Source organism: Dromiciops gliroides, chromosome 2 (assembly GCF_019393635.1).
Source record: "Dromiciops gliroides isolate mDroGli1 chromosome 2, mDroGli1.pri, whole genome shotgun sequence".
Taxonomy (NCBI): domain Eukaryota; kingdom Metazoa; phylum Chordata; class Mammalia; order Microbiotheria; family Microbiotheriidae; genus Dromiciops; species Dromiciops gliroides.
The window spans coordinates 605,421,914-605,436,341 of record NC_057862.1 but is presented as its reverse complement, the minus strand read 5'-3'; the positions used below and the strand labels follow the sequence as shown (position 1 = coordinate 605,436,341).

Genomic DNA, 14,428 nt, shown 5'->3' with positions numbered 1-14,428 from the left:
GTTAGGGAGAGCTGAGTGCTATTACTCCCTCTCTCTTCCTTGCTCCTAGGTCTATGAGCATGGATATGTTGTAGTGTTGTGCCTTCAAAGTAGTTGTTCCAGCCTCAAGAGAAGCATAGTGTCACACACCTAGAGTCCCTGATCCTAGGGAGGCTGAGGGTGGTGGATCACTTGAACTCAGGAGTTCTGAGCTGTAGTAGGGCTAAAACACCATTCTTAGCCCTACGGCCCCTCAAAGACAAGCAGCAGGCCAGATTTGAACCTAGGGTCATAGTTGGCCCATCCAACTGCTATAGTGCTGTCATATATATCAATATATTAAGATCAATAAATAACTATTATATAATAATTAATAAATAGTATTTGAATGTTATATAATGTGGTAATATGTGGTAAGTATATATACATATATGTATATACACACACATATGTTATATACAATATAGTAGATGTACCTTTTCTATATATATGTATGTATCTCTATAGATACATATATATATACATGAATACACATGTATATATGTATCTATATGTATATTAAAAGTCACACATATCTAGTATAGATATACTATATAGTGCCCAGTACTATATTGTATTTTCTGTGTGTGTGTGTGTATGTATGTATATAGGTATAGGTATATGCACCTATATACATACATAGATACACATGCACACAGATAGCATATATGTATGTATGTGTATGTATGTATATTATATAGTGCCAGGTGCTATAGTGTACTTTCTATGTATACAGAATTGGTGACAATCCACATGGTATAACTTGAGGGGCATTGGCAAGGCCCAGCAGCCCAAGCTAATATTAGTTGTAAACTTAACTCTCCTCCCTCCTTGCCCTTCCCCTCCCCACCAATGAAATTCTACTGAGAGTTTTTCATTCCTTTAATCTGAGACTTTGACCCATACGAAAGGATAATTATCCATGGGAGCTAGCATATAAGAGATGATATCGGTGAGGAGAGAATAGCAGTTCGTGTGTGTGTGTGTGTGTGTGTGTGTGTGTGTGTGTGTGTGTGTGAGAGAGAGAGAGAGAGAGAGAGAGAATTGGGGTTAAGTGACTTGCCCAGGGTCACACAGCTTGTCAGTGTCAAATGTCTGAGGTCAGATTTGAACTCAGGTCCTCCTGACTCCAGGGCCAGTGCCCTATTCACAGTGCCACCTAGCCACCCCGAGAATAGCAGTTCTTAGAGGGGGAATGGAGATGTCAGGAGAGAGTAAATGTGGGTAAAAAGAGGGGAAGATTTGAACACCAAAAACAAATTTGACCAATATCACAACTGTGTTGGGCTCAATCCCCGTCCACTGAGTGGCTAGTGTGGTAAAGAGCAGAGGGCAGATATCTGGACCTCACATATCACCTCTGTAACTCTCAAAAGCATACATCCTGTATCATAACTACCTATGTCTCAGCCACAGTGGTAGAGGGCAAGCTTCATGAGAGCAAAGATCTAAACCTGACCCAACCTTATGTTAACTCATCTTGGCTTATCTAAACTTTCCTCCAGTGCCTTGTAAAGAGATCAGTACAGCATTAATAATAATTAATCATCAGCACCTTTTAAACTATTGCTGTCATCATACAGAGGCTTGAGGTTTTGTAATTCACAAAGTGAAACTATTTTAAAGTCTACTGAGAATGTTGTGTTTTTTTCCCCAGCAAGCTTTAGTCTTTCAAGAGACCCAATTATAGGAACTAAAGTCTAGATTCAGTAATGCTGAAGTGGTGAGTAGAGAGTGGCATTTAATGACATTAATTGTGCAGTGGAGGAGAAGTTGTGTTGAAGTGATTAGCAGATTAGTTAATAAGGGCACATGGGCAGTTTAGCCAATTTAGCCACAGCCCAAAGCTATTTTAAATCCTTAATCCCTAGGTATTGTTTTTTAGTTGCTTGAACCGAGGTTTAGAATTTTTCTTTTTTTGATTGACTCCATTTGTTTTCTTGTCTCAGTTTCCTCCCCATGCACTAAACACTCAGCTCCTCGATACCCAGGCAGAGATGAACACTCCAAAAATCATTCCTCACATGTATTAGCTAATAAGGAAGGGGTTTGGCTCTCCCCTCCTACTTTCAGTATTAATCTGGAATTACACCAGATAGAACGAAATGCGACACGCATGAGAGAATATGAGCTGCTGCAAAAGGGAGCATTTTCCCATAAGGGAAATTAGGAGGAAAATATTAGTCAATTTAGAGCCTATAAAATATCTCGATCTCAGCCTCAGGAAATTTTCTTAGCTCCAAAGAGGTTGTAAATACAGCAGGTTGAAGAAGGCAGGGAAAAGATGGAGCAAGAAAGGCACTTGCTGCTTCCAAATAAAGGATAAAATGAGGTCATATTGGTCAAGTGCTTCGCAAGCTTTAAAGTGCTCTATAAATATTAGCTATGGAAAAAAAAGCATTTTAAATAACAGGAAATCAAGGTCAAGATGGGCAGATGATTTGGAACCAAGATTCTGTCTGTGGTTTACTTTTTCTTCTTTAAAGAGGCATAGCCAACACTGATAAGTTCACCATTAGTTACTCCCAATGCAACAGACCTTCTTTTATTGATATGTTCAAAAATCAATCATGTATCTTTCCTGTGTCTGTTTTGGGTATGTATGTCTGACACATGGTAGGGAGGAAGGAACCAAACAGGCAGCCAAGGGGTAAAGAGTACTCATCATCATTCAGTTTTGATGAGAAGAAAATGGAAAATGACATGAAGTAACCCCCTCCTACCTAGATGACTACTCCTAGATATTTTCCTAAATTGATATTCTGTTCATCCCTCAACAATTATTCATTAAGAATCTAATATGTGACTAACATTGCAAGTAGTATGGCATAGTGGCTAGGGCAGTGGAGTTGGAGTCAGGAAGACCTGGGATTATATCCTGTCTTAGACATTCACTAGCCATGTGCCCCTAGTAGAGTCATCAGTTGCTCTGGGCCTCTTTCTCCTCATCTGTACAAAAATGACTAGATTTAATGGTCCCTTCCATCTATGGATATATAATCCTATGAAGGAGGAAATATAAGACATACTCCTTGCCTTTAAAGAGTGGAAAGTTGCTTGCTATCTAGTTAAACTGTCTAAAATATCTAATGAGTGGTCGCCAATAAATTAGAAGCTTTAGCAAGAGTTCCTAATGCCAAGGAACTAACAAATAGGAACCTTCCAAGCCACATGGCTTGCCCTCAGACGCCTTCTCCTCATGGCGGAGCTTTCCTACAGTATTTCTCCAGCAGGGGGCATCACTTTAATTATTACAGTCCCCCTGTGCTTTAAGTGAAGAAACATGGTTTCTTCACATGAATCAATAATATTACAGATGCTTATGACTAACTAAGTAAAGGGAATGAAAAGAGAAAAAGAAATTGAGTGACACATTGACAAAGGCTGAAGGGGGCACTCCCCTATTAGCAGGTGGACATCACAAACAAAAAGAAAACCTAAAGGGGGCACTCCCCTTTAGTAAGTGGACATTATAAACAGTGTATACAATGTGGAAAAGAAAAACAGGGAAATGTCCATTTAAGTCTTTGGAAGTCTTTTCTTGGATGATTCTTGGGATGTCCTCTGGGTGTAGTCATGGAATGGAAGTCTTTTTCAGGGGTTGATGTGTGGATGCTGGTAATCAGCCAGGAAAATTTCCTACAAAATTGAGCTTAACGCAACTTAAAAATAGCTTTGTCAATCAATAATCAAATCAAACAATGAGAGTTCTCAAAAGGGAATTCAGAATCTTAGTTGTTACACATGAAACATATAATATAAACAAAGAAATTGAAACATTCTCTAAAACTTAATATTACTACAGTCCTCTAAAACTTAATATTACTACAAGAGCTTAGAGTCAAGTTGGGGAAATAAGAAACACAAAACCACTGTGAACAATGAGAGAGTGTACATTACTACCCAAAGAATAGACAATGTGTGTGTGTGTGTGTGTGTGTTTGGTTTTTTTTGTCCAGGCAGTGTAACATAAAAAACAGTTTTTTGGCCTAAACTCATGAACAAGAGTCATCCAGTGGAGAAAGAGGTTCTGTGCAGAGAAATATGCCTTGTAGTCAAGAGGGAAGGGGGTCAAGGGGTAAACTACAATGACTGGTTTTCCTCACAAATAATATAAAAAACTTGAGGACTGCGGTCATTCAGAAAATCTTCTCAAATTTTTGATAGTTCGATGTCTCCGCAATTTCACAAATTATATGGGAAATGGCAGACAGAGTGGAATTCAATTCATGCTGGCACTAGATGCAGGCATCCTAGGTCCATAGATCTAAAACTAAAAGGAACCTTAGAGGCCATGAAGTGTAACCCCTTATTTTTATAGATGGGAAAACAGAGGCCTAAGGAGATTAGGTGACTTACCTAAGGTCATATAGCTAGTAATTGACTGTGGTCAGATTTGAACCCAGGACCTTTGACTCCAAAGTCAGTGTTCTTTCCTTTGTACCAATCAAGATGATGAGTCCATGTCCACAGGCTATGTGTGACTTTTATATGTTTGTATGCTTCGTGAGACTAGTGAGTGGCAATCTCAGCTCAGTACCTTATAGTCTGTAACTAATCTATGGCCCGTATAGTCCTGAATCTCAGAGCAGTTAAGTAATTTACCCATTATCACACACATACCACAAAGTAAGTGTCAGAAGGATTTGAACCCAGATCTTTGCAACTTCAAGTTCAGTGCTCTATAATAATAAAACTCCATTGATTTGGGGTAACTGAAAAATCATTTTAAAACAGTGAAAAGTATCAATGTTGTTGAGGAAATGCATTTTAATATGACTTCATGATTACTGAATCTGGTCTAATAAAATTCTGCCTAGTAGTGTCAAAGCCCTAGGATTGGGGGCCATTTCAAAGAATGGTTCCGAATTAGCCCATAACTGAAATTCCAATAGTTAGTTTACTTAGCACACTCTTTCTATAAAACAAAGGTAAAATCTATGGCTATGAACATTGGACTATCAGGACTGAGCATCGTAAAATGGATGCTTTTGAATTATGGTGCTGGAGAAGACTTCTGAGAGTCCCTTGGACAGTGACAAGGTCAGATCAGTCAATACTCAAAGAAATTAATTCAGACTTTTCACTGGAAGGTCAAAAACTGAAGCCAATGCTTAAATACCTTGACCACATAATGAAAGGACATTAAATGGGGGAAAAATGAAGGCAAAAGGAAAAGGGGACGGCAGAAAAGGAGATGAATAGATAATGTCATGGAAACAACAAGCATGAGCTTGAGCAGACTTCAAGTGATAAGCAAAGGATAGAAGGGCCTGGGGTGCTATCTTCCACGGGCTCACAAAAGGTCAGACAAGACTGAACGCACCAACAAAAAAATTCATCGTGGGATTTATTTGAATTTCAAAGCAGTCGAATCTGAATTCTGTGCCATTATCACTTCTCACGTATGCAAAGATACCTGGGCTCATGTATTAGAACAGAAGTGGAGAACTAAGACCCTGGGTTCAATAATTCCATTTGGCTTTGGGAAGGTTCTAATCATTGCCACTGGGACCCAGAGAATCATTTCCCTCCTATGTTCTGCTATGGCTCTCCCATTCAGGAAAACCTCTTTAAAGTATACTTGGTCTTGGGGCAGCTAGGTGGTGCAGTGAATAAAGCACTGGCCCTGGATTCAGGAGGACCTGAGTTCAAATCCAGCCTCAGACACTTGACACTTACTAGCTGTATGACCCTGGGCAAGTTGATTAACCCCCATTGCCCTGCAAAAAATAAAAAATAAAAATAAAAAAGTATACTTGGTTTTGTTGTGCTTTTTAAGTATAAAGAGCAATTCAAAAAGTTGTGAATGATGATTTCAAAAGCAATGATATTTTAAAGTCATCATTTACCCAGAAATAAAAAGTCATAGTTTCTTTCTGGCTCTTCCCTATTTCGAAGTGTCATTTCATTCTCTTTTTCCTGTTGTCTCTCTTTTGAATTCCACTGTTATGTGTCTGTCTCTTTCCCCTTCCCGCCTCTTTCTGTTTGTCTTCTATTTTCCTTCTTCCTTTCCAACCCTCCCCTTCTGACCATACCATTTAATGAAAATAGATGTTTAAATATTTATTATATCTGTTGAATAAATATTGGTGTTCCCCATTTAATTTTCAAACTAGGTGAGTTGATTGAATCTTTTATATTTGTATTCCTTAAAAAGAAAGTGGGCTAGAAATGAAATTGGATTATTGCTTTTAAACTTATTTATGGATCTCAACTGATTTTTGAGATTTTATTGAGTCAAACTCCTTTCCCAGGGTCTGGCATAACCCACTTCTTAGAAGCATCCTGAAATGCTTGGAATGCCTTTTCTGGACTCCTGCAGTCCCCTGTCCCTGTAAATTGGCACCAAGTTATGGACATTAAGGGTAGCTACGTGCTGGCAGACAGAGGCAGAGAGCCATGAGCTTCAAGTCGGGGTTTCCTGGCTTTGTGAACTTGACAACTCAAATGGTAGCTGATTGTGTATGAGCTCGGTGTATTTCCTAGTTTTTTTTTTTTAATGGTAGTCTGTTTTAAGAAATGTAAGAAGAAACATTAAATGTTTATTCTAGTTGACAAGATAAATTGTGGCAGCTACTAGTTAACTATCTGGCAATTCTGAAGAATAAGCTTGTTTTTTCTATTTTCAAAACATGTCATTGTACATCTTTCATTAATTTGATAATGGATATTATATTATCAGCTTGGTTATTATAAATATTTACTTTGGGAGTATTCTCTGGATTATACTAACCTTGAAAGAGAATGTTTCAACTCTTCTTGGGGGGAGGGAGGTGTAATTAACTCCTCAGTTCTTCCAATCCTCATTTTTAAGCTCTCAAAAGAATGCTGTATTTTAATAGGAGATGAATAAATGAGTTTGGCAAGTTACCTTGCTTGTTCACTTCCCTTTCTTCCCCCAACCTCCCCCCAAAAAACCCATACTCGACCCTCCTCTCAATCACCAACACCTCCCCAACCCCAGCTACCTCTTATCCCTGGAAGGAATTAAAAAACAAAAACAAAACAAAAAAACTTGAAAAGAACTAGTATGAATTGTAAAGAAATTGGGCTCTGGGCAACAGAAGAACCAGTACTGTCCTGTCCCCAGATGCTCCTTCCATTCCCCCAGCTATGAGGTACACTAAGCTGATGACATTGGTGTGGGAGGCCAGGGAGCATGTGTGCAGGCCCCTCTCTGTTCAAGGCCAAGGGAAGGAAACAAATCCTTCTCAGTCCATAGCTGGCAGCTCAGGGAAAGTGAGTCCCCTGTACTAAAGTTGGCTGGACCGGAATTTCACTTGAGAAACCTCTTTGCCTCAGCCAAATCAGCTGATGCTAAAGCCTTTCTGACTTAGCTTTGCTGTGGTATAACTTGGCTTGGGCCCCAAGTACCACACAAGCAGAGACTTTACCCTTTCTTTGCCCAGATCTGCTCTTCCAGTAGAAATCAGAACCTTATTGTGATTATTATTAGTGGTAGTAGTAGTAGTAATAATAACAGTAGTATCATAGTGGTGGCTAACATTTATATACCTCTTTAAAGTTTGCAAAACACTTTCCCGAATATGTTAACTATTTGCTCCTCACAACAACGTTGTGAGGTAGGTACTAATATTATCCCCATTTTTTTGTGGGGCAATGAGGTTAACTTGCCCAGGGTCACACAGCTAGTAAGTGCCAAGTGTCTGAGACCGGATTTGAACTCAGGTCCTCCTGAATCCAGGGCTGGTGCTATTATCCCCATTTTACAGAGGAGAAAACAGAGATGAAGCGACCTGACTAGGGTCACACAGCTAGTAAGCATCTGAGGCAGAATTCAAATTAGTGTCTTCCTGCATTTCCACTGTGCCCCTTAGCTGCCTCTATCAGCAAAAGGTAGTATGAGTTTTGCCAGTGTGTTAGGATTGTGGTAGGCACCTGTGGATAATGGAAAGGATTCTCCCCACCTCTGTTCTTCCTCTCTAGCCTCGATGGTATCACCATGCTGGATCTCATAAATGAATGCATTGGGAAAAAAGCAAAAGACCTTGGAAGGCAGAAAGCCAAAGGATCATTCTTTCTTCTTTGCTCTTTTCACTGGTGATGTATCACATAGAGGAGGTGCAATTTATCTAGGTCACATTCAACCTCTGACACCTAGTGACCTTGGAATCCTGGCCCAGTGACTCAAAAGGAACCTTCTTCCTGCCTCACAGCATTGATTAAACACAGTTCCAGGACCGCCCCCCCCCCCAAGGATCTAGGATACTCTATAATTAAAGAACCACTTTAAGATTAAATGGGGGGGGCAGCTAGGTGGCACAGTGGATAAAGCACTGGCCTTGGATTCTGGAGGACCTGAGTTCAAATCCAGCCTCAGACACTTGACACTTACTAGCTGTGTGACCCTGGGCAGGTCACTTAAACCTCATTGCCCTGCCAAAAACAAACAAACAAAAAGATAAAATTGGGAAGTTTAGCCTCCCATGATCTGTCCTTTTCTTTCCTCCTCACCTTTCAAACATCCAGTACTTTCCTCTTTTTTTCTTCCTTCTTTCTATCAAATGCCATTCACAGTCACTCTGAGGTTCAGGTGACTGATAATAGGTTAAGGTATGGACTCCTTTGGGGGGAGGTGGGGTTTGTTCTGTAAATAGAACCAAAGCCTCAAGCTAAAGAGAAGAATCACTAAGATAGAATTTCAGGCATTATTAGTCAATGAGGACTGCAGGAGAATTTTAGGGGGCAACAGTATTTTGCCAATGGCCCAGTAAGCACATCATGAAAGTATGAATCTACTCTGCCTACATATAAGGCCAATCTTGTCTCTCTTACTGGTCAGCATCCCACCCCTGGTATTTGCACCTGTGAGTGTTTATATGACAGTTACCTGAATGTATGTGTTTCCTGCCCCCATGGGGTGGTATTGGAACAGAGTGGGTTGGCTGATTTGGTTCTTATTTTTGATAGAATATTAGTGCTAGGGAGCACTTGGGTGAGGGAGAGGCAAGGTCTGGATGGGGAAGAGGAGAGAATAAGTGCATTTGATTTACAGTGATATGGGACAGCCAGAGCTAACTATGGCTACCTGGATGTGCTTCCATTCCTGCTAAATTTGTTGGTCTTTTTGTTTTTGTTTTTCCATATGCATTTGATTTTCAATGAAGAATTACTGAATTGATTGGCTACCATCCTGAAGAGCTTCTCGGACGCTCTGCCTATGAGTTCTACCATGCTCTTGACTCAGAGAGCATGACCAAGAGTCACCAGAATCGTAAGTGACTCAGTTTCTTTCAGAGTCTTCCTGAATACAGGCTGGGTTGGGCACTGGATAATAAGGTGCACACTTGTAGCTTTCCCAAGAGGGGGACCTTGCCCTGTTGGCCCTCCTCCAGGTGACAGGTTAGCAAAGGCCTGAGTACTGGGCCTTGTGACCTACAATGGGGCCACCAGGTACTGGGGACACTGTTCCCCCAGCTTTGGAAGAGAAGTCCCGGGATAGGAGGAACTGTAATAAATGTTTGTCTATAGTTTGGATTCACAGGGAACATTGGGTGAGTAAAGAGTTTTTCCTGAGGGCCCTAGTGTATGGCTATCTCTAGGTTGGTTTCTTTGGGACAGAAGAGAAGAAGCACAATCTCTACCTCAAGTAGGTTATAGTCTTCTTGGAAAGACAAAATCAACACATATGGGGGGGGGGGAGAAGAAGAGGCAAGCCAGGGTGGAGTGGGAAAAGAACACTGGATTTGGAGTCAAAGGGTCTAGGTTCAAATCCTGGTTCTGCCACTTTCTAGCTGTATGATCATGAGTTGTCACTTCCCTTCTGGCCCTTACCTGGAAAATGGGGCTAAGAATAAACTTACAGGGGGCAGCTAGGTGGCACAGTAGATAAAGCACTGGACTTGGATTCAGGAGGACCTGAGTTCAAATCCAGCCGCAGACACTTGACATTAGCTATGTGACCCTGGGCAAGTCACTTAACCCTCATTGCCCTAAAAAAAAGAATAAACTTAGAGTGTCTACCTTACAGGACTGTTGGAAGAATCAAGTGAGGTAATACAGCTGGGATATGCTTTGAAAATAAAAGCACTATATTAATGTTATATATTAAGTAGAACAATGAAATGGGTCCCTATGGACAAGAACAATGATGTCCCGTGAAAAATAGCTTCGTCATATATTGAGTATGAGAGATAACAGATGGCCAGCTAAGTACTACTTCGGGATTTAGGAAAAAAATTTAAACTGGAAGAAGTCCTTCAAGGCATGGGTTAAGGCCTTTTTGGAGGGTTTATAGAAAATATGTGGACAAAAATCACATAGCGTGAGAAAATATAAAGGGTCGAGATCTGTACCAGTGGAGGAAATACTTAGAGCCATGAAATCACAGATCTATTGAATTATCATGTGTTATAATAATGATAAATAACAATAGATAATAACATGATTTTCTATAATCATGTGTTCATTGTATGGCTTGGACTCTGCATAAGAAGCTAAAATGGACAATTTCTATTGCAGGAAATGGAAACGTTTTTGTGTCAACAAAATCAATGTAGTTCAAATTAGAAAGCAAAGATGTAATGGGGAAAAAATTCTTTGTAGCAAGTATCTCTTATAAAGGTCTGATAGACAATATATATAAAGAACTGTTTCAAATATGTAAGACTGCTGGTCACTGTCCAGTGAATAAGGCTATTAAGGGGCAGTTCTCAAGGGAAAAAAATCCCAGCTATCAACAGACATTTATGAAGAAATGCTCCAAATTACTAACCCCAAAGTTGAGGGAATAGGGCATGGGTTGGAAGCTGGATCAACTTGAACTGAAGCTTCTGTTTTCTCTCCTTGCTCTCACTCATGCATCTTTTGACCCTTTGTTAGTAAATAGTGGCAGATTTTGTTCCCATTTTTTTTTTCTTTGTTCAGTGACACAGTAAAAAAATCCAATCTGGAGGTTTGTTTAGTTTGCATATGACTATATGTGAGAGACAGAGGGAGGGGGAGGGTACCTTTCTAATGACTGGGGAAGCTCAGTATTTAAAACAGACAGATAATTGAAAGCTGTCATTTCCAAATGGATTTGTAATTTGTCCTGTGTTGACTCTCAAGAGAGGGCTCAGTTGCTCTTTGTAGTGTGAGAACATTACGTGCTCTCAGAAAAAAACAGGATCAAGATTAAAGGCAGTAAAAAGCCTTGCGATGATGAGCAAGTGATTAGAAAACTGATGTAATTCTATTTCAGTGACAGAGCAGGACTGTCTGATCACTAGAAATACAATTAAAACCTTCCCCAAATGTGCTGTTTAATCAACATTAGCAATACTAATCCTGTACCTCTTCCACACAAAGGAAAGTCTGCCTGAGTTAACAAGGGGCTGGTAGAAGTTTGCTGGAATCACTGACTGAGGCCTAAATGTTGTCAAATCCTGATTCCCAGAGTAGGAGTAGAAAGGGAATGGTGTCCAGGCCTGAACCATGAGCAAGCAGATGATCCAAACATCTTTGGGTCTGGCTGTGGGGCAGGTGCTAGGGTCTTTTTTAAAAAAAAAACAAAAAAACAAAAGCAGTGACACATTTATCTTTTGATGATATATTCAGGCTCTAGTGAGGAGAACTTACTGTGTATATTAATAGGGATGAAATTCAATTGAAATTGATTATCAGAAATAGCCCAGGGGGCAGCTAGGTGGCACAGTGGATAAAATACCAGTCCTGGATTTAGGAGGACCTGAGTTCAAATCTGGCCTCAGACCCTTGACACTTACTAACTGTGTGACCCTGGGCAAGTCACTTAACCCTCATTGTTTTGCAAAAAAAAAAAAGAAAGAAAAAGAAAAAATAAATAGCCCAGAAGTGTGTGGGGGGGGGCGGGAATCACCAAAGAACAGGTGACCTGAGGAGGGGGATACGTAAGGGGAAGGGTTGGTCCTACTCCTCTACTTTTGCAATGTATCAGGATGTGTGGTCTGTTTATGCCTATGTTCAGGAGGTGAGCCTCAAACCTTTTGTAGGAGCATCTGACCTGGGCCACCTCCTGATATATGCACCTGCTTCCTTCCTAAGTCACTGCCCCAGCAGTGTAGTTATATAGTTATTTCATGTATCATATATATTGCATATATATGCATGTCTATGTACGCATATTTAAACACTTTTAAGGTTGGCCAGGCATTCTCTCCATAACTCTCTTCTGTGGCCGGTACCATAACTCCCTTTTTATAGATATGAAACCTTGGAGAGGCAAACCTGGAGACTTGCTCAGTCACACAGTTCATAAGGGACAAAACTAGGATTCCAACCCGGGTCAACTCATGGCAAGCCATAGGGCTCTTTCCACTGAACCACACAGCCCACAGAGCATCCAAACCTAGGTTAAAAGCACAAGATCATTCACCTGACCCGGCACCAAGGGAGGGCTTGGGGCTAGAATATTCCTAAGTGTTTCTGTACCTTGTCACTGGGGCCATTCCATACTCCACAATGGGATACAGCATCTACAAGACCAACAGGCATACGTATTTCTGCAATGAAGTCCAACGTAAAGCCACTGGTGAGAGAATTTGTGGAACAATAAGGTGCATTTTAAAAGAATTTAATGACAAGATTGTTTACACTTGGAAAGGAGCAGGTTTTATTAAGGAGAGTTATCTCTGAGAGATTAATTTCTTACTGCTTCTGGGGGGGAAAAAATTCCTAGGATGTGTCCCATGGCCAAATTAAATGGCTTTTGGATCGACTATTTTCTTGTAGTTCAGATACTCTCCCTGCCCCACCCTTCTCCTACCCAGCTCCCTTTCTGCCCTTGCTCTGTGAACCAGAAATTGATGTTATTTTTTATTATTGAGATTTTGTTAAGGGGAGCCATAAATTATGCAGAGTTTATAGCCTGGTGCACTGCTTCTAAGAATACCACTTTCAACAAGAGTGCTTTTCTAGGGATGCTGATCTCATTTGTTACCATGAGGCAGGTAAAGATGGTACCACCATTTCTTTCTTATCTATGAGCAGCCAAATGAATGGCTTTCGGCCACACAGTAAGTCAGTGCTCAAATTCAAAACAAAAAGCCACAGAAACACAGGATGATTGACTTAGAACTGGAATAGAATTTAAGAGAGAGTCTAGTCCTCCCTCCCCATTTTGTAGATGAGGAATTTGAATCTTAAAGAAGTTCATGAATGGCTTACTCAAGGTCCCATTGGGAGTAAGTGACAGAGGTGGGATCTGTATATGTAGCCCTAGTCTCTCAGTCCTACATCACCAAATGCCTCCTGGACTGTGTAATGTAAATGTCCTGAAGGCATCTCAAATTCAACATGTCCAAAACAGAACTTATCATCTTTTTCCCCAAACCCTCACATCTTCTGAATTTCCCTAACGTGGTCAAGCAAGGACACATCACTCTCCTCCCATTCAACCAGGTCTGAAACTTAAGTATCATCCTTGATGCCTCACTCTCTCTTACCCTATACATCCAGTGCATTGCCTGATTTTGTCATTTCTATCTTCACAACATTTCATATGTCCTCTCTTTTCTGCTTAAAAAGCCACCACCCCAGCTCAGATTCTCCTCACTGCTCATCTGGGCTATTACAGTAGCCTTCTAATTTGTCCCCCAACCACAAAACTCTTCCCCACTCCAATGTATTCTGCACACAGAACCTATAGTCAAATTCCTAAAATGTTGGTCTGACCAGGTAATTTCCCCCACCCCTATTAAACTCCAGTGACTCCCTATTACCTCTCAGGTCAAATATAAAATCTGTTTTGGCATTTAAAACTCTTCCCAAAATCTCCTTATCTTTTTTAGTCCCCTTCTGCTTTAATCCCTTCCATGAACTCTACAGTCAAGCCATAGTGGTCTTCACTGTACCTCCTTCACCCTCTGTCTTTGCCCTGACTTCCTTCACCTCTGCCTCTGAGAATCTCTGGGTCCCTGTAAGACTCAACTCAAATACCATCTTCTGAAGGATGCCTTTCCCACTCTTCTTGGGTGCTAGATCTGCCCCCTCTGAATTACCTTCTAACTACTTTGTATGCATCTTGTATGTACCTAATTGTTTGTGTATTGTCTCCCTCATTAAGTTGAGGATAGGGACCAATTTTTTTCTTTTTTGATATCAGTAGCACTTAGCGTATGTATGTATGTATGTATGTATGTATGTATGTATACAGACCATAAGTTCTTCTCACTTTGTTGCAAACTCTGCCTAGTCCACTGACCTGTGAATCTGCTTTTGTCTTCAGTGTGTACCAAAGGTCAGGTGATCAGTGGTCAATACCGGATGCTTGCAAAGCATGGTGGGTATGTGTGGCTGGAAACCCAAGGGACTGTCATTTACAACACTCGAAACCTGCAACCCCAGTGCATCATCTGTATCAACTATGTGCTGAGGTGAGTTCTTCTAAAACTCCTCTGTGGGGACTTGGGAACCTAACGATGGACCC

The 14,428-nt window shown here is 40.7% G+C and overlaps 1 protein-coding gene across 1 annotated transcript in view; it reads left to right on the top strand.

Moving 5' to 3' along the window:
* The window catches only part of EPAS1 (endothelial PAS domain protein 1), a 122,115-nt gene that overhangs the window by 89,700 nt on the left and 17,987 nt on the right, over positions 1–14,428 (top strand). The window contains exons 7-8 of the mRNA XM_043982840.1: positions 9,150–9,256; positions 14,228–14,375. Of these exons, the coding sequence (XP_043838775.1) occupies positions 9,150–9,256; positions 14,228–14,375 (255 nt within the window). The remainder of the gene's footprint in view (positions 1–9,149; positions 9,257–14,227; positions 14,376–14,428) is intronic.